The sequence below is a fragment of the Canis lupus genome, chromosome 4 (assembly GCF_048164855.1).
Source record: "Canis lupus baileyi chromosome 4, mCanLup2.hap1, whole genome shotgun sequence".
Lineage (NCBI taxonomy): Eukaryota > Metazoa > Chordata > Mammalia > Carnivora > Canidae > Canis > Canis lupus.
Window position 1 is genome coordinate 42,721,258 of NC_132841.1, and position 25,236 is coordinate 42,746,493.

Consider the following 25,236-nt stretch of genomic DNA (forward strand, 5'->3'; position numbering starts at 1 on the left):
CCCTAAAGATTTTATTTATTTATTTGACAGAGAGAGAGAGCACACAAGCAGGGAGGAGCTGCAGGCAGAGGGAGAGGGAGAAGCAGCCTCCCCACAGAGCAGGGAGACTGAGGTGGGGCTCGATCCCAGGATGCTGGCATCATGACCCGAGCTAAAAGTAGGCACTTAACCAACTGAGCCACCCAGGTGCTTTTACTCTTACCTTTTTAAAAACACCAATGAAGTCCCAGATGAACTTTGAAGATCAGAGAGGTTTAGTAACTTGCCGAGGCATTATCCACTCCTAAGTGGCTACACCTGAAACCAAGCTCAGTTCTGTCTAATTCGGTGCTCTTTCCAAAGCATGATGGTGGTGAGAGGTGAGGGTTCTTTAGAGTCCAGGCTTATAACCGACACTGCCTCCATCTTTTAGGATCACAGAAATGAATAGATCCAGCAGTACTTTGTAGATGATAAATCATTCCGCACATTTGTCCAAATTTAACAATAAGGCAAACATTTGTGTGCACAGCTGTTTATAGCATATTGTATTGTTTTTTTATATCCAAATGCAGCAAGCAAGATAAATGTCCCCAAATCTGGGATGCTATTATATAAATGACAGCTTATCCCTACAGTGGAGTAGGAGAAGGTAGATATGCCTTGATATGGAAAGGTATCTTTAATATACTTATTAAAAAGAGACTACAGAGCACCACACTAAGCCCATTTATGTTTTTGAAAAATATTTTTCTATGTCCCAAAAGTCTGTAGAAACCTACAGCAAGGGGCACCTGGGTGGCTAAGTCACTTAAACATCTGCCTTTGGCTTGGTTCGTGACCTCAGGATACTGGGATCAAGCCCCATGTGGGTCTCTCTGCTCAGTGGGGAGCCTCCTTCTCCCTCTCCCTCTGCTACTCCCCCTGCTTGTGCTTTCTTTCTGTCAAATAAATATATAAAATCTTAAAAAAAGGTATGGCTAACCATTAATAATGGTACCCCTGAGCAGAGGTAAGGAGAGATGTGAGGTTAAAGGGACAATTTTACTTACTGTGGCTTGTTAGAAATTTTCATAATAATTGTATATGATAATAAAGAAAATGAAACTATTTCCCAACTAGAAAAGAATGAAAGTCCGTCTACACACCCAAGGAATCACACTCACAGGGACTGAATGGAGACACAGCACAGCAGGGACCACAGTGTGTTGCAGGCAGGCCTGTGTGAAGGCAGGAGGGCCCTTCCTGTCCCTCAGACCTCCCACCTTATGCTGGGGCTGCCATGGAACCCTGATGCTCACAAACTGGAGTGATGTTGTCAGTGTTACTAAGCTGACGAAAGAGCTCTACAAAGTAACATGGGTTAACACTTTATAAAAGGCTCAACTATGAAATGTTTTATTCCATTTATCAAATGCTTTTAACTTCCATTTCCTGGAAGGTAGGGGAAAAAATCTACTTAAAGCAACCAGGGGAAACACACACACACACACACACACACACACTCACACAAAACCATCACCTCCAACGACAACAAAAATTCCATTGTGCTTACAGAGAAATGCTGCTTTTATTCAGATCCCGTAAGTTGTTTTGTGGGGACTTTTATTAAAATACCCTGAAATCTCCACCCTGTAGCCTAGAGAGAAAAAAAATTAAGCCTTCAAGGTCTGTAGGTCTAATCTCTTAGCGCTGATGAATGCGGACTGGTTGGAGCCACTTATGAAGATGTTCCTCAGAGATGCTCTATTTTTGCATTTAGTTCTTCAAAATGGGAGGAGTCTATGCAATTGTATAAGGAGAAATGAGTAAAGAACACAACAAACAATTGTTGAATTCTTACTGTGTGCCAGGCAATGAACTGTGTGCTTTTTATTTATAATTTCAGTATGTCTTGGGAAAACCCTGGGGACAAGTATTACCCCATTTTAAGATATAAAATAAGATTCATTCTAATTATCGTTACCATTCAGTATTTATTGGACACTTCATATATGTCGTTTACTATAATAATAGTGCTTTATATCCACTACGTCATTTCATTCACAGAATAATCTTACCAATCTGCCACACTAGTTCTTCCTATGCTGCAAATAAGGTAATTCAAAGGTTTATGTAACTTGCCCTAAGTCATAGAATTATAACTGATGGAGGTGGATTTGAATGCATGTCTTCTTGGTTTCCAGGCTTCTGTGTTACATACACAGGTATTTTAGTAATTTTGTATGGTTTACAATATCTAAGTGTAACAAGTGAGATACATGTCCAAATGGCCCCGCAGCAATGGGCTCCTTTAAGATTGCCATTGTAGAAATGGAAGTGTGTGAACTTTTTGTAATATTTCAAAAAATTAATAAAAATTGTACACTCAACTCATCTTCAGTATTGCCACATGGGCTCATTAATTGCAGTGTCAAGATTTCTTGTTTGCATGAAGAAAAATTCCAGGTAAGCACCCTATTTAACTCTGCTGGTCAGAAAATTCAGAATGGTACTTATATATTATTACTTTTTTAAATGAGTAAACACATCACTTAATGTTTAATACATGCCTCTTGCTTGGAAGACCATGCATTTTAAACCAGGCATCCAATTAGAAATGAGTGAAAACTACCTTGTGGTGAAACGTTTGCTACATTTATCCAGATAGCCATTCAAAATGTGGTTTCTGTCTCTCCATGCCAGGACTCCCTCCACTACTCACCTCCTCTCTGTCCCCTCCATTGGCAACCCACCATTTGTCCTCTGTTTCCTTTGTTTCCTTTTGCTTTATCACCTCACTTCATCCCTAATGCCAGGATGGCTTCAGCCACAGAGAAGTTGCCTATGGAAATTACCTTGATTCTCCCCCACTCCAAATGATTTCTTAAATATATCTCCAACTTTTTATTGATATTTGAAGTTCTATGGACAGAATGTAATTCTTTGACTTGAGGCTAGTTCTCTCCTGTTAAAATATAGCTCTGATTGAAAGCATTAAAACATTAGAGTATAAGCCTCTCTGAGTTAAGAGTTATAACATATCCATTCCTATCGACACTGTTTCACTGTTGAATAATAGATTGTGCATCATCCCTGAATTCCTTGAGGATAGGGATTAAATCTGTCTTATTATTTTAGATTCAATACCTAACACAAATATCTGACATACAATAAGTAATCACCACCTCAATTTCATTTAACCAACCAATCAATTAATTATTTAATTAGAGACACTAATATGAAGTGTCAGCAAACTTGCAGAGATGTAAGGAGAGATTCTTAGATGACGGGATGGAATCAGAATGGAGACTCTGGAAGCTTCTGGGCATGAACCTCCTCAACTATACTGGCAACACAGCTTGACCCCACACAAATGACTAAGGGGTTCTTGGACAGAAGAAAAGAAGAATCAAAAAATAACACAATCTTCTACCCTCCTTCCTACAGTGAAAATACCCCTAATCACTCAGCCATCCTCCAGAGAAAGAACATAGACATCAGACAGCTCATTCAATGATGATTGATCTAGTTTCCTCAGCAGGATCTCCCCAAATCAAAATTCTATTGTCCTATTTATTTTTTATTTTCTATTTTTTGTAAAATGGAGTCTCTCCTCCCAATTCAGGTAGTATATCTCATAAAACATCCCACTATCCTATGCCTCGGCCCAAACTCAGAGCCCACTCTCACTGACAAGTCTTCTTAGGATTCTATCACACCAGAATCTTTAGAAAAATTACCATCAACATGAAGCTTTAAAATCTTACTCTCCAACCTCTTCTCCTTTGCTGGGAAATTATGGAGAAAGTAGGCCAATCTAAAATGTAAGAGAGTTGACCAGAAAAGAACAATAAATCTGAGGAATGAATGTGAATCTTCTGATCTACATGTGAAGTTACACAGACATCAATGCTGTTCTTTCCACTTAGATTGGATATAATTAAAACCCTCTCCCAGAATCACATCTCAGAATAAGCAATAGAAGCTTTGCATCTCTCCATGGTGCTGATAAAATCACTGCCTTCTAGAATCAGGGCATTTCTCCTCATCTTAAGTCTCTCTCTCTATATATATAGAGAGAGAAATATATATCAGATCCATATAAATATATATATATTTATCCATATATATTCAGATAAATAAATATATATATATATATCTCCCCTCACTACCAGAGTATGTGTCTGCTTTATTTATTTATTTATTTATTTATTTATTTAGATTTTATTTATTTATTCATGAGACAGAGAGAGAGAGAGGCAGAGACACAGGCAGAGGGAGAAGCAGACTCCATACAGGGAGCCCCACATGGGACTCATCCCCAGCCTCCAGGATCATGCCCTGGCCTGAATGAAGGTGGCGCTAAACCGCTGAGCCACCCAGGCTGCCCTGTGTCTGCTTTAATGTTGATAAAACATATGTAATTTATTTCACTGTTCCCTAATTGTAAGGATGATTTCAATATATTTTTACGGTTCTATCACATGTTTAACATTTACTATCACTCCTGCCCAACTCATATTGGAAAGTTTAGGTTGTGTGTTCCCTCCTCTCACACTATCTCTCTGTGACCAACCTATATACTTATAATAAGTTTGGAAGAGGAAGAACTAGTCTATTTTCTGACTTATTATAAATTTTCCAATTTGATCTATGGTTTCTGGTGGTGTTTGTAGGTGAAAATATGGCCACTTTATTTCCCATTGTCCATAATATACTCAGGACCACCATTTATAATCCATAGCTCTGATCTTTCCCTTACCAGTTGTAAATAGGAAAGCTTTTCCTCTGAATGTTCAGCTCCTTTATATTCTTAGTCAGTGACAACCCAGCCTAAGGGGTTAGTGTAACCAACTCATCTTGAACCAGATCCATGTGTTTATTCCTAGAAGTACATTAAGAGTTTCTTTCCAATCAGTTTGTAGTATCTTGAATAGTATTCTGCTCCCAGTGTTCCTGGAATGGGATGAATTTAGAACCTAAACATTGAGTTGCTGCTCCACCCCAAACTCCTATCCTACAAAATGAGATAGCCAGAGTAACATTCATTATCATTCAATATCTCCAGAAACACTCTTCGAGCATCCACTTTACTAGTTCATAATAATGGCTGCATTTCTGGAATAACCTGGGGACTTTCTAAATATATAAATATTTTCATGCCCAGGTTCTACCCCAGACTAACGACTCTAAATATTCAGGGCTAAGGTCCAGACATTGCTGTTTTTTGAAAGCTCTCCATGTAATTCTGATATGCAGTAAGAACTGACTATCATTGACTGACTAGATATCATGCTCTGTCCTGAAAGCTGGGGATTCAGAAACCGAGAAAGCCAGGCCCTTCTTTCAAGAAGTCATAGTCCATAGGCAGGATATGGCTAGGGAAGAACCATGCAGTGAAGAAAGGACCATAACAGTGCTAACACAAAGTGCTAAGTAAATCCAGAAAAAAAGACAAAAAAGGGAATGTGGGAAGATGTCCTGAGGAAGGTGCTATCAGAACTAGAAGGAAAAATGTGCACCTGATATGCTCTTTGCTATAATAAGTAGGGCCTTATAATAAGAATGATTTCTCTAATAAGAGTATAGCCTACTAACACATAATGAACACTTATATATTATTCCAATTCCTTTCCCTTGGCCTGTGTCAAGGCTTACCTTGCTCACATTGAGTCTTGGATTCCTACCTGATCCCTAGAATTCGGATTATGATATTCCCATAATTACGATGTCTTCATGAAGCAGAGTTCACCACATCTTAGCCTTGGACTGTGGGCTGCTCCTTGAGGAAGTTCAGTCCTTTGAGTCTGGTAATGTTATATTTCTTCCAGGCACTGACTCAGCCATTCTAATCATCTTTGGCCAGCTCATCCCTCCCACAGAAAGTAACCAGATGGGTTTTTGCCTATGTTTGAGATGCCCTTCTCTCCCTGGTCGCCTGCCAATCTCCTCCACATTCAAAAAACCTCAGCTCAATCATCACCTTTGGGAAGCCTTTTCTCACTCAACCTCTAAACCCCCACTTCATCCCAAGTAGGGTTGGTTGTTGTACTTTTTGAGTTCTGGCAAAACCTATTCAATATTTTCTGGAACTAAGGTGCCACGTCTTTCAATTTTGAGTGTCCAAAGAGTAGCACCCACTTGACACAGTGGAAGGACTAAGTACATGCAAAACATGTGAAATTAATGTGTCAAAGGATGGATGGATGGCTGGGATAGATGGATGGAAGGACAAATAGATGGATGAATGATATTGCCTAAATTTATTATATCTAATCAATTCAGATGATAATGCAAAATAAGAGATATTCTATGTTATCTATTCTCAGAAAGCAAAGAGACGAGTTATTTTCTTTCTTTTTCTTACATGTACTGTCTTTCTTTTCTTCTTTCACTTTTCACCCTGTAACCAAGGGGATGTGGTATTGTAACTTGTCTTCCAGAGTAAGTTTCAAGTAGATAATAATTAGTCTTCTGGGGGTATTTTGGAAGATTATGACTACTCCTCTCCAACCTTCCCTGATTGTGTCATTCTTTGCCCCTAGATATGAAAGCATTTCCTCTGCTCCCTAAAGACTCACTGTATTCACTTTTCAGAGGTTGCTTTCAGACCCCGCTTATCAGATTTGTAGTGCCTCTGCATGAGTTTCTTTGAGGCATATCTGCCCTTTATTACCTACCCACAGCCACAGTGACACTTGTCAAGCCAGAGGAAGACACAAACAATACCAGCCTTGCCTTCATTTTTACATTGCCAATCCTTCACAAAAATGTATAGGATAAATTATAATGTCTAACAAAATCAACTACCTCTTTTATCCCCCCAGAATACACCTCTAAATTATGCAGAGTTTTAAAAAATTCACTATTTCACAAACATTATCAAAAACAAAAATGACATAATATACCCATAAGTCCAGCCCTGCAACATATCTAGCTTATTATTCTATGATGCCTTCAAGTCTTTGTGCATGCAAAATCTCTATGCAGTATGCAGACAATTTGTGTTCTGCTTTTTCCAGTTAACATGACATAGCATTTTTATTATCATACTTCTTGGCCAAAGGAAAGGCTCTGTTTTTACTTACCCTCTGAGGTGGTGTAAGGGAAAGGTTTAGATTTAGAAGATTGACTTCTGGCCCTGCTACTAACTTGCTAGGTAGCCTAACTCTATTCATTTCAACTCCTGTAAGCCTCGGTTTGCTTATCAGTAACATGGGCGTGGTAACAGCCTACCCACAGAATTGTGGTAAAAACTGACTTCTGTATATAAGGTGCTTGACAGTGTTTGGCTTAAAGCAGGCATTCATGAATGTGTGACTCACAGGTAACAGTAATGTCTTTAAAACATGGATCTATCATGAATTAGAATATAAAGTACGCATGAATAATTGAGATAAAACACAAGATTGAATTCAAGTAAATTCTACCTTTGGGTTCCACCCCAGAATATAGAGTTTATGTTCACTCACTTGAAGTTAGAGATACTTAAAAAAAAAAAAAAAAAAAAAAATGAAGTTAGAGATACTTAGGTGGAAAAGCTTGAAAATAACTGAAATTTATCACCAGTCTTTCACAGATATATTTGAGTGACCTGCCTTAGATCACAACATGTTAGAACTAGGGCTAGAAATAGAAATCCTATGTTCTCAAAAGCTTTGAAAGGCTTTGATACCAAATATCACCTTTCCTGCCACCACTGCCTCAACAAATAAAGCACAAAAAGCGGATATCATTAATTAATCAAAACTTTTTGAGAGATTGCACTGTGGCAAAATGAAAAAAAAAACATACGTTGGGTATCAATATGGTAGTGATGACAAAATATTATGGAAAGGTAAATTCAGGCTCAGAGAGGCCATGTAACTTCCCCAAGAACACACATCTAGCTACTGGTGAATTTCAGAGTCTGAATCCACATCTGTATGTCCCAGTAATCTTTCAACTAGAATTTAAGTCAGTCAAAATCAATAGATATTTTTGACTGCCCAATCTGTGCCAGGTGCTATGTTAGGATATGTCAGTGAACAAGACAGATGCAGTCCTCCCATGAATGAGGCTTATTGTCTAGATGAGAAAACAGACTGCTTAAAGGCAAGCAAAGTGTGGTGAGTGTCAGGTAAGGTAAAGTACCTACAATGTTTATAAAATATTCATGCAATGAAAACATGTAAATGTGAGCCTCTATTCTCTGTCCCAGAATTCAATTACACTATAGATTAAACATGCTTACACATGCTGGCCTGGGAATTTGACCACCATTATTCTTCTGCATTATTTCTGTGGGAAAATGCAAGCTGAATTCTAAACTGATTCAGGAACACAGCAATGCTCAAAGTTGAGAGCACAATCATACTCCAAGTTGGTACCTGCTCTTTTTATGTGATGTCTTAATGCAATAACAGCAGATTTACCTTTCTCATTAGCTTCTGCTGAGTACAAAAAATAAAATTAGCATCAGCATATATTTCTAGAAAGTAGAGCAATTGAGATAGGAGGATCAATCAAACCACAAAGATTAATTATTGAGTATCTGCTTAGAATTCGGCACTGTGCCCAGAAAGTGTAGAAATATAGAAGAAATATAAGACTGGATCAGCCCAATCCTTAGAGTCTGTAAACCAGATATCAGATATATGTATAAGAGTAATTCCAGTAAATGGTAGGCTATGTCAAAATTTCAAGAGACTGGGGTGAACACATGACTAAGGAACAGCTAGGTGGATCAGAGATCAAGGAGGTTGACCCTGGCTTCAAAAGACAGCTGTAATTTGGATATTTGGGATGAATTCATCATGGCAGCGGGAGGAGTGTTCATTATGGAGAAAGGCATAAGACAAGGTGGGCTCTGAAATAATGAATAGACCATTGAGGCCAATGTTCAAGAGTATTGGAGAATAAGGTCTTGGAGGTAGTTCTGACTGAAAGAACATTTTGTCTTAATCACTTTGGCATCCTCAATGCCTAGAATGGTGCTTGACAAAGAGTGGGTGCTCAGTTAATGTTCAGTGAGCTGTGAAATAGAAAGACAATGCATTCATTAAAAAGAAAAATAACAAGAAAATGCTAGTCTTCTTTCAATATAAACCAGACAAGCATAACACGATAAGAACAAATGTAAAACTGCACATAATTAAGTGCTAAATTCTATAGTAAAGCCAAAAGTTGTCAGAATGCAGCAGAGAAAGTGACTAAAACAGGGCAAAAAAGGATCTGTGATTATTTCTTAATGGAAGAGGAAATTGGGTTGGGTCTATTAGGAAAGGCAAGGCTTGGCTCTCAGAAGTCCACAGTTCAGATGCTCATAGGGCAAGGCAGATAACAGAAACACGAGAAACCAGTCTAGTAGCATAACAGGAAGTGGTGGTGTAGACTTTATTAAATAATTTGGCAAGCCAAACAAAATACATCTGTGAACTAGATTCAAGCTGAGAACCACCAACTGGACAACTAGACAACCAAAACGAAGGAAAAAAGTGCATTCCAGATGGAGGAAACAGGTAAAGGTCAAGAGGAAGGAATATGATGGCCTGGGGGAAGAGCCAAAGCCTGGTTTTACTATAATGCAGAATATTAGCTGAAAATAGTGGGAAATGTAGTTGGAGAGTAAACCTAAGTTGAATTTGGATTCCAGATAAAAGAAAAGGTGATAAATGGAGAGTCAAAGATGACTGCAGCACACTGTTTTGCTTGGAGAAACTGTGCTAAAATTAAACATTTTCTTTTCTAATCTGGGCTGCTAAATCAATTGTGTTTTCTTTTATAAATTTATTTTTTATTGGTGTTCAATTTGCCAACATATAGAATAACACCCAGTGCTCATCCCGTCAAGTGCCCACCTCAGTGCCCGTCACCCAGTCACCCCCACCCCCTGCCCACCTCCCCTTCTACCACCCCTATTTCTTTTCCCAGAGTTAGGAGTCTCTCATGTTCTGTCTCCCTTTCTGATATTTTCCACTCAATTGTGTTTATCGCTAAGATGAATGTTATGTTGCCTGAAATCTCCCTGAGAAAATGTCCATTCTAGAACTCTTCAATTGTTTTCGGAAAACTTTCTTTGTTCAGTTGCTAGCTGCTGCCCCCAGATTGTATACGACAGTTGGGGCACTATAGACAGATCTTTGGGTCACAAGCATCTTCAAACACAAAGCATTTCCTTCCTCACTTAACACATTTCACTTAAGGATTTACATTTACACCAGTTGAACAAATCAAAGTTATGGTTCCCTCAGTAACTGTAACCTGGACCAAACATAACTATATTTTTCTGCGTGGAGTAGGCTTTTAACTCATGCCTCCCAACTGTGAAGACATTATGCAAGAAATGCTTTCTGGAAAGCAAGTGGCTGGCCCAGTGAAGGTTTAGTGTAAATGGCTGTTCTTTTCAACTTATGCTTTTATGCAAAGGTTCCCTGCAGACAGAAATCTTCCAGAGCCCTTCCACAGCCTTTGGTGGTGAACAGAAAGATAACTTCTCCACTGCTGCAAGCTGTCATGCTTGCTCATTCATGGGTTGGAGCCCAGCTTTGTTATTCCAGGCATTTGCTGTCATTGAAAGGCACTACAAGGAACAGAGACTATATGAAAGAGTAAGGCGACTAAGGCACTTTTCCCAAGGGGCAAAATTCAAGGGACATCAAAAAACTCAGAATAGAGACAAATCAAATTTAATGCCATATTTTAAAAAATAGAAGTTAATTAAAAAAAAACTCATGATGAACAAAATATCAAAATGTTTATTTTTTTAATATTGCATGATATATTACTTTTCTTGATTACTGAATATTTGGTGCCTTCTTACACTCTGCTGCCATGCCAGGCAAGAGCTTCACTTGCCTTTCCCTTGTCCTAACTCTGAGAGGCAGTCCATGTGGGTGAAGCACAGAGGACGGATAGAGCAAATGAGGAGAGGCCATCGTGGATTTGGCTGTAGGCAAACTCCTTTAAATTTTGGTCATGGCAGATAAAAGAATATTGAAGTATTGAGAAATTCTTCTCAAGAAGTATTTCTAGTTGGTATTGATGGAACAGAATGTGTTGGATTATTAATTTTATTGGAGAGAGTTCTAGTCAACCATCAACAAAAAGCTGTCTTCTAATTTTCCAGGTGGATTCTCTGAGAATAAATGACGCAGGGACCATCTGGTAAGTTATACCAAACCATTCACTTTTCAAGCCTGCCAAGTAAAGATCAAATGACATTCAAGCCCCCACATGTTGGCCTAGGAGTTATTGCATGAACAGGGCTGTCAAATAGCCCAAATGAAATGCCATAGCTTACAAGGTCCTTGAGACCAAGGCAGAATTTTAGGCTTTTCCACATTCCCAGTCCCTTGGCTAGTCCTGGGTTAGTGCATGCTAACATTGGTTTAGTCAATTGTTCATTCCATGGGAGATTACATTTGTCTCCTGACAGGGTAGGGCAGTTAATAGGGTGGAATTCTCTAGTAAGGCCAGTCATTTGTCACAGATTTTGTTACTGTCTCTGATAAAACAGAGAAAACCCCTTATCTATCAGCATCCCTTCACATTGGACTAAGTATGCTTCTGGGCACTGCTCATCCTCAAAATGAATTATTTGTAAGTAAGCAATCACTCCTTAAATACTTCAAAGATAAACTTTTAACTTTTTTGTAATAGTGTTAGCTTTATGGACAAGTCGCAAAAATAATAAAGAAAGTTCCTATGTATCCTTCATCTAGCTTCCCTTAATGTTAAAATTTTAATGTCAATATAACCAGAGCACAATTACCAAACCAGAAAATTCACATTGGTACAGTCCTGTTAACTGAACTACAGACTTTACTCTAATTTTGCCATTATTCCTTCTAATGTCCATTTTTCAGTTCTTGGTCCAATTCAGGATCCCATGTTGAATGTAAGTGTCATGTTTCTTAAGGTCCCTCCAATCTGTGGCAGTGCTTCATCTTTCAAGGCCTGAACTTCTCAAGAATACTAGTCTGTTATTGCTTAGAACATCCCTTAGAGCTTGGTGAATGATTTCTCATTATTAGATTGAGGTTGTGCATTTTTGGCAAGATTCCCCACATAAGTGGTGTTGTCTTTTTCAGTGCATCTTATCAGGAGGCATACGATGCTGATATGTATCCTTCCTGGTGATGCTCCTCTCATCACTTGGTTAAGGGGGTGGCTGTCAGTTTCCTCTACTGTAAAGTTACTATCTTTCCTTGCATTATTAAAAATGGATATTTTGCTCTGCATCACTTGCCATCAGGGAAATACAAATCAAAACCACAATGAGATACCACCTCACACCAGGGAGAATGGGGAAAATTAACAAGGCAGGAAACCACAAATGTTGGAGAGGATGCGGAGAAAAGGGAACCCTCATACACTGTTGGTGGGAATGTGAACTGGTGCAGCCACTCTGGAAAACTGTGTGGAGGTTCCTCAAACAGTTAAAAATATACCTGCCCTACGACCCAGCAATTGCACTGTTGGGGATTTACCCCAAAGATACAAATGCAATGAAACGCCGGGACACCTGCACCCCGATGTTTATAGCAGCAATGGCCACGATAGCCAAACTGTGGAAGGAGCCTCGGTGTCCAACGAAAGATGAATGGATAAAGAAGATGTGGTTTATGTATACAATGGAATATTACTCAGCTATTAGAAATGACAAATACCCACCATTTGCTTCAACGTGGATGGAACTGGAGGGTATTATGCTGAGTGAAGTCAGTCAGTCGGAGAAGGACAAACATTATATGTTCTCATTCATTTGGGGAATATAAATAATAGTGAAAGGGAATATAAGGGAAGGGAGAAGAAATGTGTGGGAAATATCAGAAAGGGAGACAGAACGTAAAGACTGCTAACTCTGGGAAACGAACTAGGGGTGGTGGAAGGGGAGGAGGGCGGGGGATGGGAGTGAATGGGTGACGGGCACTGGGGGTTATTCTGTATGTTAGTAAATTGAACACCAATAAAAAAATAAATTTAAAAAAAAATAAAATAAAAAAAATAAAAATGGATATTTTGGGAAATAATTTGAGATAATGCAAATATCCTGTTTCTCATCACACTTTTGCCCATCACTTTTGGTCCCTGCTGATGGTTCTTCCTTCTGATAATGATGACTGTAGTGTTTACCTCATCAGAAATGAACTTTAACCATCTCTAAACACTAAGGCCTAAAGACCAAAACCCAATGAGATGAAAGATATCAGTCTCCTGCCAAATGTGCCTTTCTCACAGGTGTGAGATTAGATACCCAGTTTAGGTGCAGCAAGTCTATAGCAGCTGACTCATCATCCCCACCCCTCACCCATGTAGGAATCTGGGCTCTTTCTCACTGGCCTAAGTAAACACTCAACACTACTAGAGAAAAAAATCATTATCAGTGGATAAGAATTGCCATGGGAAATTGAACACATTTCTATATCTCTGCTATAGGTTGAGTGTTTAGTTTGTCTTAAAACTGCTGCATCCCTGAAGCATCCTCTCTTTGACCATGAGAATTTGTAGACAGCAAATCCAGGGCTACCAGGGAAAAGAGAAGTGCACTAGCAGCTCCCCTGTGCTTTGGGATTTTTATTGTTTTTGGCAACTCTGTTGAGTCCCAAGCAGTGATGTACCGGTATGTGTTTATCAACTGTCTCTCTAGGAAGACAAAAACAGAGGCCTGGATATACAGTGTTTGCCCATTCTGTAATATGAGGACTCCCTTCATGATTGACATCACTGAAACAGAGCTGGGAAGAGCTGGACAGCAGCAGAAGAGCAGTAAGTACTATTTCTATCATAGACACAACAGATGTAAATGACCTCAAACACACAGATAAGAATAAAGTTTAGTAAGATAATTAGGAAGTGATGTGTTTTGAGTATCTATTTATTATGTTTGATTTTAATATAGCTTATTTAATTATAGATATTTATATAAATTTTTAATAATGGTAGTTATTTAACAAATAACTCACAAGATTCCTAAAAATTTAACACTTGGTTCTCATGAGCTAGTGTCAACCAGGTCCAGCACAGTAACCCCATACAGTAGTTATGAGTGAAATTCTGGAACACCTCAAAGGAGCCCCTGAGAAGGCAAGATGACACTTTTCTCCAGGAACCCATATGAGATTCAGATGCCCTTCAGGGAATGGCTTTGCTCCAGCAGCAGCATCTGCAGCTTCTTGGCAAGCCTCCTGTGGAGGCTGTGAGGGCTCCAAAGCATCTGGCTGTCACCAGGCCTGGCTCAAGGGCTATTTTCAGTGCTAATGGGGTGCAGAGTCCTCTCTTGGCCCTTTATTGTTCTTAAAAAGAACTATAGGCCTGGAACAATTGGAAGGAGCACAGGAGGGAAGGGGAATAGAGAGGCAAGAAAAAAGTTACAAGTGCTGCATATGGATTATATGCACAGATACAGTGCTGTGTGTTTTCACAGATGTTCTTGTTTACTGTAATCCAGACATATCTGGAGAAATAGCATCCCCATTTTACAGAAAGAGTACATGACTTCTCAAGGTTCCTAAGCTAATAAGAAGCAGAACAAGATGTATCCCCAGCTCTGTTCATTACTGTACCCCCAGCAGAGAGAATATTGCAAGTGATAGCAGCTCTTAGAAGTATTTGTGGATGGATACGTGAATGTTGCCTGACTTCAAAGCCTGTGCTCTTACCTCTACCAGGGAAATGAAGCTGCATAAAGTGTTCTTAAATGGCAAAGTGTACACATAAAGAGGCACAAAGCAATGTGTATGAGAGGTTGCTGTTGCTGAGTTGAGAGTGATATGGGGGATTACCTGCAGGCTCTGACTTTTACTAATTTTCCAACCTTGTTAGTAGTGCCACCTGGTCTCTTTCTGAGGCTAGGCTTCCTCACCGGTAAAATGTAGACAGTAAAATTTACCTTCCCATGTGGTTGCCAGAAACAAACAATTGTGATGCATGAGAAAATACTTTGCAGGCTAAAGTGTGCTGGGAAAGAAGTGTATCATATGTCACTGTCCATGACATTATTATGATACCCTAATTGACCTAGAAAGGGCACATTTAACACCATGGAAGCAGAAGAAGAAAAAGGAGTGAAAAGAGAATGGCCTTGAATAGAAGAAGGTAGAGGATTCTCATCTATTTCAGATTTAATTTGGGGCTTAATTAGCTGTTTGGAATGCACCACTGACAAAAGAATTTTTGCAAGCCTTGTCTCCCTACTTTTTGTTTAAATATGAGGGAGCATACAGGTTAGGAGAAAACCCTGCTGCTTCTGCATGGTGGTATTGATTCCTGGGAATTAAATGGTAATTCAAAAAGGCAGCAGCAGCCTCCCTTTAACCCTGCATCAAGCAGGCTGCCTGGGATTATCGGAGAGCCCAGAACTAGAATAGCCATGGAGGGTATGCGTCAGAAGAAGACATTCAACTACAGACTTGCTGGTCTGCTTCTTTGCACATGGTAGGTCAGGGTCAGTGCTGGACCAAGAATGCCCTCTAGTCTAGACTGCTCCCTGTTTCTACCACAGTCCCTTCTCCATCCAACCAAACCCTAATAGAGCTGCCTATGCTACCTCTCTTTTGTGTCAATGTCTGATCCCTTTATAGGAGGGGCGTGAGTGTGAGTGTGCATGTGTGTATGTATACACTTGTTAAATCACACATGCATATTCAACACATTAGACAAATCACCCATAGCAGGTGGGGGAGATAGGAGAATGGAAAAAAAGAGATGGAGATAAAAGGTAAGAAACACACACAAACAAACAAAAAGGGAGCACCTTGCACATACCAATGATTGTAATGTGTCATAAACTGAGGGCGATTAATCAACCCCTGCACCTGACATCCAAGGAATACAAAAAGAGAAAAGAGAATACCCTCCTAGCACTCAGAGTGGAAGACTGAGGGGGAAATCAAATTCCACCACTAATTTGGGCAAGTCATATTCATTCACGTATTCACTCCTACAACAGATAGCTTTGTGAGCCAGTCATTGTGAGGGAGGTGGGCAGAGAAGGGTACAGCTGCTATGGTTGGTCTCTGTCCTCATAGCAGTCCCAGTCCCAAAGGCAAAGAAGTCCACAGAAGAGGACAACATAGATGCCATGACAGAGCAGGCAAAAGCTGCTCCTAGGACCACAAGAGAGGAGCTAGGGAAGAAGGTTATTGAATGAATTTTAGTGCAGCAGGAAGATGGAGAGCCAAGGTGAAATTGGCAAGAAGCCAGGCTGAATGTGTGAGCTCTACAAAGCCAGGGGTGCAAGAGCTTACTCTCTGAGCTTCTGAGCTCAAAGCCTGGCAGGGGACACACACGAAAGTGTAACACCAAGTAATTAGTGCTATAATATCAGTCTAAATACACAGCTGTGAAGACACAGAGAAGGAAGTCCTTGATTCTGTGTGGGGGTTTACAGGGGAGAGTATGAGTGCATAGAATTGAGAAGATTTTAGAAAGGAATTATTGTCTGAGTTGAACCAAAATGGCTTTTAGGATTTTACTTGCATAGAAAGAACGGGAATTGAGGACATTCCAGGCAAGAAAAAAATGCATGAATAAAAGCCTCTACCACCATTAAGCTGATGAATAAAAATATCAGAAATTGCAAACTGTTCATGCCTAATAGTGTGCTTTGGTTAACCGCTCCACCAGATTTAGTCAATGTGCTCACAGGGTTTAAAAAAAAAAAAAAAAAAAGCTGATTCTGGCATTCTCTACTTCTATAAGGCAGGTATAACCAGCACCATCTCCTGTTCAGACTTAGGAGTCATCTTTACATACTTTATGATTGCTAAGCAGGGTACAAAATGATGACTCTTCTTTCTGCTCGAGGAATGAAACATAAAAACGAAAAGCATGTTTTAAGAGATGGGGGGAAAAAAACACTCCCCCTGGATTTGGGGCAAAATTAAATCTTATGAGTTACTCAGCAGCCAGCAAGGCACAGAATGAAGCCAGTGTGAAACAGCCTTTCAAAGTAAGTGGAGTTGACAACTAACCTTGCTTGGGAAGGGGGAGATAGGAGTTAATAGAGGGAGAAGTCAAGCCTTTCATCCTTCACCTGAGCCTGTCCCTTTCATATGCCAAGTGCAACTCTTTGCAAGCTGGGGGAGAGAATTTAACCCTAGTATTAAAAAAATATCAACACCCAGGATAAAGCAGACATCATCCCCTGAGTCATAAGTCACCAGGGGTTACAATGAATATGGTAATAACAGGAAAACAGAGCTTCCGCATGCCACACCTGCTGTGCTGGGCTGTAATTAACAAACATTGACAATCAATTGAAGATAAGCATCCTTTCCCATCACCCAACACAAAATGTCCCCCAAAAGAAAGCTTGGCATACTGTCCTATAATTTCTAGATTTCTACATGTGATTCTATCTCTAAGCAATGGCTCCTGCAGTTAGATAAAACCTATACTTGGGTTGGGGAGACAGGCTGTTCTGTGGTGCCAACAAGGAACAGTAAAAGGAGATGGCTATGCTGAGAACCAGAGAAGATCCAAAAACCAGAAGAAAAATGCAGGACATTTTTCCTGGGAGGCTTTTTAAATTTTTCCTCCAAATTTCCAATTTTGAAAAATTGGTACCTGTGGAAACCAAATAGCATGCCTGATAGTCCGAATTTTCAAAGTCAGATCTTTGTACAGACAATGTCCCCACTAACTGCATGACAATGAACTTTTGAGTACAGATGAATGTGCTTGAAGATTTTGCCATTTTATGGTTTATTAAATGCCATATTGGAAGAGGCTAGGTTTTATATACTGGAAAGGGTTTTTTAATTAAGAAGGTAAAGGACTGAGGATGAGAGTCCAACCAGTCTTCCATTTCCAGTGAATACTGAAGATAAAAAAAAAAAAAAAAAAAAAAAAAGTAGGTCACATTAGAGTGATGGTCGTTAAAGTGTAGTCGTTGGCTGTAGCATTCACATCACCTGGGAACTCAGAAAAATAAATTGATCAGGTCCCATCCTCCAAACATAACGATCAGAAACCTGTTTTAGCAGCTCCTCCAGGACACAGTGATCCCAGCTCAAGTTTAAGACTTTCTGCACTAGAATTGTGGTCCACGCCCAGGCTGCTTATTATCCCCACCTGGTAAAGTTGTTATTGTGAGGCCCCCACCAATCCTAGATCAATTAAATTAGAATAGCTGGGACTAGAGCCTTGACATGGCTACTTTAAAAAACTCCTCAGGCTATTTAAATGTGCAGCCAGAGTGGAGAGCTGCTATATACCAGAATAAGAGCAATTTAGATGATATACTTGGAGACTTCTGAATGTCAGTTGGGTTCAAAGTAATAATGGCTACTGAATGAGTCTCCTTCATGGAAGAAAAGCCTTTGAGAAGAAGAGAGATTCCCAATTTATGAGCTGAAGAGATTGGCTGTGAAGCTTACCAAGAGCATCAGAATCTTATACCAAACCCAATGGTAATAATAGTATTTAATAACTCATCCAACAAAGACAGTTGTTCACCCTAGGAAAGAGGTAGGCTAGGCCCCACAGTCAGAAGTCATTATAAAAGCAATGTACCCAAAGACAGTAAAGAGTGACACCACACCTCCCACACACTTCAAGTCCAAATGCCACAATCCTCCAAGGGGAGCTCAGAGTCTCCCACTCACGTCTCAGCTTTGAAGCCCCCAGTACCCAGGGTATGTAAGACAGCACGCTCTTTTCACCAGTGTCTGATGTTACCCAGAATGCAAAATGATGACAATCCATCAGAGCAGAACTCTCAGAGTCCACTCACATGGGATGAGCAGAGCCTGTGCACTGCTGCTTAACAAATGAACCATGAACTTCTACCCAAATCAGGAAAACAGTTAACCCATTATAAGTGAGCTCCTCAAATTGGGGTCTACTGGCATATCCTGACAATCTAGTTTTTTTCCCCCATGAAAAGGGATGTGAGGATAACTGACTATAAGAAATATTGCAAATTCTTTTCAACAGGAAGAAGCAACATTCTTTAAGATGTTTCTGGAGAAATGAGGAGCCAGCTCTCATGTTCTTACACTAAGTGAAAGTAAGACCAAACTCTTCATTAATTTTTTTGTAAAGATTTGGACGCTTGGATCCAAATGCTGAGAAGCAGAGAAGATCCAAAAACCAACGTTTAAGCACCTGCCTTCAGCTCAGGGTGTGATTCTGGAGTCCTGGGATCGAGTGCTACATCGGGCTGCTTTCATGGAGCCTGCTTCTCCCTCTGTTTGTGTCTCTCATGAATGAATAAATTTTAAAAAATCTTTTAAAAAGTTTTTTGTAAAGATCAAATCGCAAAATTGGAACCAGTTCAACAGCTGGTTGGTGAATACAGTTAGGAAAACACTCCCATCATCATGACAACATCACAGAATGAATCTTGATTATCTAAGTTTTGAGGTATTATTCTCCATTTCCCCTAAGAAAAAGGAGGAGAAAGAAAAATGAGAGGGAAGCGACCATGCTCTTGTGTCTCTAATACCCATGATAATGCAAACTTTGGAGTCTGACTGACCTGGGTTTGAATTTTGACTTAGTCATTTATTTGCTGACTGGCCTTGAATGGTAAATCTATGAATTTCAGGTTTTTCATCTTTAAAATGGGAATAATAATCCTTAGCACCAATCATGGTGAGCCGAATGAAAACACAGATCGCATAGCACAGTGCCTACAAAATAGCAGCTGTGATCATTAATTATTCACCCTTGAACACCCAGCTTCAGTTCCTTTCGAAGACTTCCTTGACAAAAATGCTTATACATACACTTACACACAGAGAGACACAAACACACATATACACACTCAAAGTCTTTGTAGCTCCAGCACATTTTGTATGCATCCAGATTTTAGTCATTATATTATGTTGCAATTGCTTATTTATATAATCTGTATAGATTTTCTTAAGGAAAGAGACCAGGCTTGTGTGTCCTCAATGCCTGGCACATAGCTGGTGTATCATATACATGAATGAATGAATGAATGAAGCTACTGCATTTACCTAGTAATGAGATAAGAAGCTGAATTAAGATGGCAAAAATGGAAAAGACAAAACACATAAGGAAGTTGATAAAAATTGTTGACTATAGGATACAAACAGTAAAGGAATAAAATGCTCTGCAGTGTTTTCTACTGATAGCAAATGATAGATATAGTTCATCACAGAAAGCCCTTCTTTGAGCATTTTCTTGAGAGGTGGAGGAGTGGGGGAGAATGCTTATACAAATACATGCAAAATACTTGGTTGTTTAAGTCTATCCAGTCCTCTGAAACCAGCCATCTAGGAAAAGAGAGCCCTTGGACGTTACTCAAAGAAAAGGTGAGGTTGCCAAATGAACCTGAGTTAAATCAGGAACCCTTACCTTCTCCTCCAAATCTAAGAATTCTACATCTTTCCTGTTACCACCAATTTATCTCCCTTCCTCTCTTCTGCAGACTCTGCCCTTTAGAAGCCCTCTACTCATTCCCCTGAAACTTTCCTTTCAATATCATCCCTGCCGAATCTCTGAATGATGTCTACCAAATATACATTGGCTTCACTGCCATAGCCACCTCCCTACCACCATCCCACTTGTCACTCTGTCTCTAGAGTCTAGGCCTGAGCAATCTGCTCAGCCAGAAAGAGCCTTAACCATTTTCATCATTATAGGATATAACTAAAGAAACAAAACCAAAGTAAATCAGCTAAGAAAACAAATAAGAGGCTTTTCTTGACTGTGTAGACATAGGAAACTCTCCATCCTGTCTCTGCAAACAAGGGTTTTAGTAAATGGACAAGTCATCTAAAAAGTCTGCAATATGTCCATACCTACACCCTGAGAAATCCTGTCCAACAAGAAATATGGTGACATGATGCTACCTGCTTAACTCCGATCCCCAAGCCATCTTTCCCAGCCATGAGGGTTAGTCACTGGAAATATAAGTTCACTGAGCAAGCATTGCATTGACTTTTATCTTTAGACTTCAACTGCTATTCATCAGCATCAATATTTTAGACCTTAATCAGCACAGTGCTAGTCTGAGTCCAGGATATCTACATCATCATGAGGACTCACCGCATCCTGACAGCTGAGGACCTCCAAAATGCTGTTGAGTAGCTCGACACAGTACTTCTTCTCCTGGACCTGGTGTTGCATCTCATCTTTTTGCTCCAGCAGCTCCTTCAGTTCTTTGGTGATGACAGGAAGCAGAATATCCCGGCATTCTGGAAAGAAGGCAGTTCAGAGGCATTTGAGCGTCCTCATTCTGTAGTTCCTTTTCTTCCTTCCTTCCTTCTTTCCTTCCTTCCTTCCTTCCTTCCTTCCTTCCTTCCTTCCTTCCTTCCTTCTTTCCTTTCTTCCTTGCTTCCTTTGTTTCTTTCTTTCTAGATAATTTTTCATTAAATAAATAATTCATAAATATGTACTCCTTGTAAAAAAAATTAAATATTAAAGGTTAGGTTAAGATTTCCTTAGAACATCATTCACAATTCTAGTCTTTCTCCCAACACTCACTCCCCAGAGGAAACTAGTTCTTTTATTCTATACATATGTGTGTAAAAGAATTGTATATGTATGTACATATATATATGATTTATGTATATATGAATATAAAATGTATATATACATACAAAAAAAGCATAAAATATGTAGTATTTCATTTTGGCCTCCATTTAAGTAAGTTATATCATATTGTGATGATAAGCTTTCAAGATCTTTTTATAGTTTCACATATGTATCAGTAAAAGATACACTGTCATTTTGTTTTTGTGTCCTTTTTATAAAAGGGGATTATGCTGCATGTTTTTGTTTTGTACCTTGATTTTTCTTCACTCAACAATTGGAACACTCACCTTCTTGGAGCACTTTCTATGTTATTACACATAGGGATCAATTTAATTATTTGTAGCTGTTGTATAATATTCTCTATTATGGACATATTTGTTTATTTAGTCATACCCCTCATGATGGACATTTTTCACTGGCACAAACAGTACATAAGTGAACAATCTTTCAGTTGCATCCTTGTGCACAGTGATTTTCATTTTAAATAAATTAAAATGTTTGCAAGGAAGGGTATCTGTCTTAGCATTGCTGTCTCAGGAAATTTCTGGAAAGTGCTGAAGACCTGTACAGCTTTTTTCTGTATTTTTCTTGAAAATGGTGAAACTTCCAAAAAAAATTCCCCCAAATTTTCTTTTTTTTCCCCCAAATTTTCAAGCTATCTCCATCCATCCATTCATCTTCTAGAGCTGAGATATAAATCCTATATACCAAAATCTCATTTTAATTCAATACAACAAACAGATATTGAACATCTTTGATGAGGAAGACACTGTATTTCCAGAACTATAGCAATAAGATAAGGTTCTCACCCATTAGATACTTACAGTCTGACAGAGATGATTAGCAGCAAAAACAAGGAATAATGGCAGAACATGGACTAAGATAAAGATGGGATGGAAGAGAGAACATCTCTTGTCTTGTCAGCCCAACATCTACACCTTCTCTAGCCATAGCACCCTGGTTTCACTCTTGAGAAGCCACTCTGCTATGGCATATAATGCTAGGGATACTCTCACAAGGCTGCCTGCCCTTCTCTGGACAAGGCCTGGACATCTGATCCTAATTAGGATGACCCCCTGAAATCTGAATCTTGAGGGAACTTTATTAACAACAATTGCTGACAGTGCTAACATACTGAATGCTTACAGTATGCCAGGCACTGTTTTAAGTGTCTTGCATGGGTTACCTCAGTCAGTCTTTCCAGTGATTTTGGAAGGTAGATACCACTATTTCCCCATTTCACTGATGAGGAAACAGAAGGACGTGGCCAAGTGTACACAGCTAGTATGTGATGCATTCAGTCTGACTACAGAGCCTGCACTCTTTATCAGAATGATCGTAGATGAAGAATAGAATATTTCTTAGAGCTCAGCTGTCTGCAGGGAGTGCCCTGAAGAGGCTGCCCATGGTTGCCTGCTGGTTCTTCTCCCACTGCTATTCTGGGTCTCTCTTCTCTGATGATTGGTTCCCCAGCTTTTCATCTGATTCTATGAACTACTCCCTATCTTCCAAATACATTAGTCTCACTTAAATTTAGCAGAGCAGGTTACTGTGGCTCACAACTAAAGAATCCCAACTGGTAGAATCATAAAATGTCATAAGGGAGACATGAGGGAGAAATGATCTCTGGTTAGAAGATTCATGTAGGACTTTATAGTCTCTGATAGAATTGTGTCCCTTCTCTCTGAGCACGAATCTCAGTTTGTAATTAAATTCTAGTTAGTATAAATAGTTAATGTTCATTTATCCAACTAAAGTGCAAGTTCCATGAGAGCCAGACTAAATCTCAAGTACCTAACATAGTAACTGAATCATAGTAGTGACTTAGTAAATCTTGGTCGAATAAATGGGAGAGAAATTATTTGAGATGGTCATTGATGAGTAAATGACACTGACATAGGAAGAGTGAGGATTCAGAGTACATAGATCTGGGTAAACAGAATAGTCTCTTGGAAGTAGAATAATGGGAGAAAATATTTAAAAGGAAAGTTCTTCAACGCAGTGGGAGGTGAAGGTTATAGTTCCATGGAAACAAAATTATAGGCAACCAAAATTTTGATTTGGCTTTGCTTAAAATTATAGGTGAAATCATAGGTCACGGGTTTAATAATACTTAACTTGGACTCAAGAAATTGTTCACCTGAGGACTTTAAAGAGTAAAACGTTCTGTGTGAACCATTATCCTTTTTTTTAGAGAGATAAGGGAAAAGACGGATAATATTTCCATACCAGTTACCATAACATTTAAGTTAAATCTATACCTGGTCCATATCTTACCACCATAAGGTTGAATTTTTGTCCAGATCTATTTATTAAAAGGGATAAGGAAAGTTAATGCAATGTTCATTCAGAATTTTGTTTGAAAAGTTATCTTCTAAAGGATGTTGACATGTAACTTGAGAAATTTTTGTTAGAGAAAATGACATGTGTTAGCAAGCTCAATGTTGAAAAACTAAATGAGTTCATTTGAAGTTGTAAACTCTTTGCCATTAGATGAATGGCTTCCGCAACTTGCTGAAACTTAACTTCCCAACTCTGCTTTCACTGATGTCACAAATAAAACCAACCAGAAGCTAAGAATTGTGCATTCTCTTCCTAAGTTAGATAAGGATTCTAAAGTCTTCCTCCTTCAGAAATTAATTCTGCAATAAAATTAACAATCTAATAAAGGAAATTTAAAACACAACAAAAAATCTTGTTCTTCCACAGGTCTCTGGGCAAAAGGGAGTCACCAAAAGATGTGTTTTAAAGAGATTTGTGTTACTGCAGCATATAGAGTAGCTGGAGGAAGAAAAGGACAAAGGGCAGAGACCAGTGAATATGTCACCTGCAGTAGTGCAGGTGATGACAAATGAAAATATAAGTGCTGGGTTCTACCCCTCTAGATTCCTGACAAGAAAAAACCTGGTGCCTTTATCTCTGGGCAGTGACAACTTGTGAGGAGTGTTCATACAACAGAGCTGTGTAGTAACAAAGATCAAGTTTTTCCTTAAAGGTTCATTCTGCTGGTGCTCTAGTTGAGATACCTCAGTTAGATCCCATTATAAAGATGTGAATCCAAGGGAAAAGGCCACTTAGGAGATTTTAGATGTTAATGAAGATCTTCTTGGGAAGTTAACCAGACTTTAAATTCTACTTCAAATAGAGCTAAAATAGCAGATTCTCATAGAGAGATCTGGTTTTGAGCTCTCCATCCCTACAAGTATTTAAGTAGTAGGTAGTTGCCTATGATGAGAAGGTATTCAAAGAGTTAGATGAAAGGGTGAACTAATGGTTGTTAAGTCCCCATCCAAAAGTCTAGGATTCCCACAAAATACGGGTTGAAAGGAAGTGGCAGAAGGAAGGATATATTTGCTAGGTGCAGTAGATGTGTTTGCATTGTTTACAAAACACTGATGCTGTGGGAGCTGCAGACCGGGCCCAAGCAGAAGCAGTGGTTTATCAATCTGAAAGTCATCTGCTTTACAGATTATCAAAACCAGCATCCCCACAAGACGAAGCCTCCTGGTCCTGAGAGTCAGCAAAATTTTAGCTGAGGAGGCCATTAATAACATGGCCTGTTTTTCAGAAAGTACTTTGTCTTCTCATTAACCATGATTTCTCAGAAACGTCTGGCTCCTCTGTTTTGAGATGAAATAATTTTTCTCGTTTGTAATTGGAGCTGTGAAATTATATTAGCCTGTAAAGCTTCAGGAAGTAGCATTTCTAAATTGTGGCTTGATTGTCAAGCAAACACAAATGGTTTAAAAGATAAATGTTTCCAGAGCCTTAAATCAATCTTTA

At 39.2% G+C, this 25,236-nt stretch overlaps 2 protein-coding genes across 2 annotated transcripts in view; one reads left to right on the forward strand and one right to left on the reverse strand.

The window, feature by feature from the left end:
• The window catches only part of INSYN2B (inhibitory synaptic factor family member 2B), a 150,398-nt gene extending 139,125 nt beyond the window's left edge, over nucleotides 1–11,273 (forward strand). The window contains exon 4 of the mRNA XM_072824201.1: nucleotides 11,069–11,273. Coding sequence (XP_072680302.1) covers nucleotides 11,069–11,081 — 13 coding nt within the window. The 3' untranslated portion in view covers nucleotides 11,082–11,273. The remainder of the gene's footprint in view (nucleotides 1–11,068) is intronic.
• The window catches only part of DOCK2 (dedicator of cytokinesis 2), a 397,905-nt gene that overhangs the window by 230,969 nt on the left and 141,700 nt on the right, over nucleotides 1–25,236 (reverse strand). Inside the window, exon 26 of the mRNA XM_072824198.1 lies at nucleotides 20,965–21,113. Within this exon, the coding sequence (XP_072680299.1) occupies nucleotides 20,965–21,113 (149 nt within the window). The remainder of the gene's footprint in view (nucleotides 1–20,964; nucleotides 21,114–25,236) is intronic.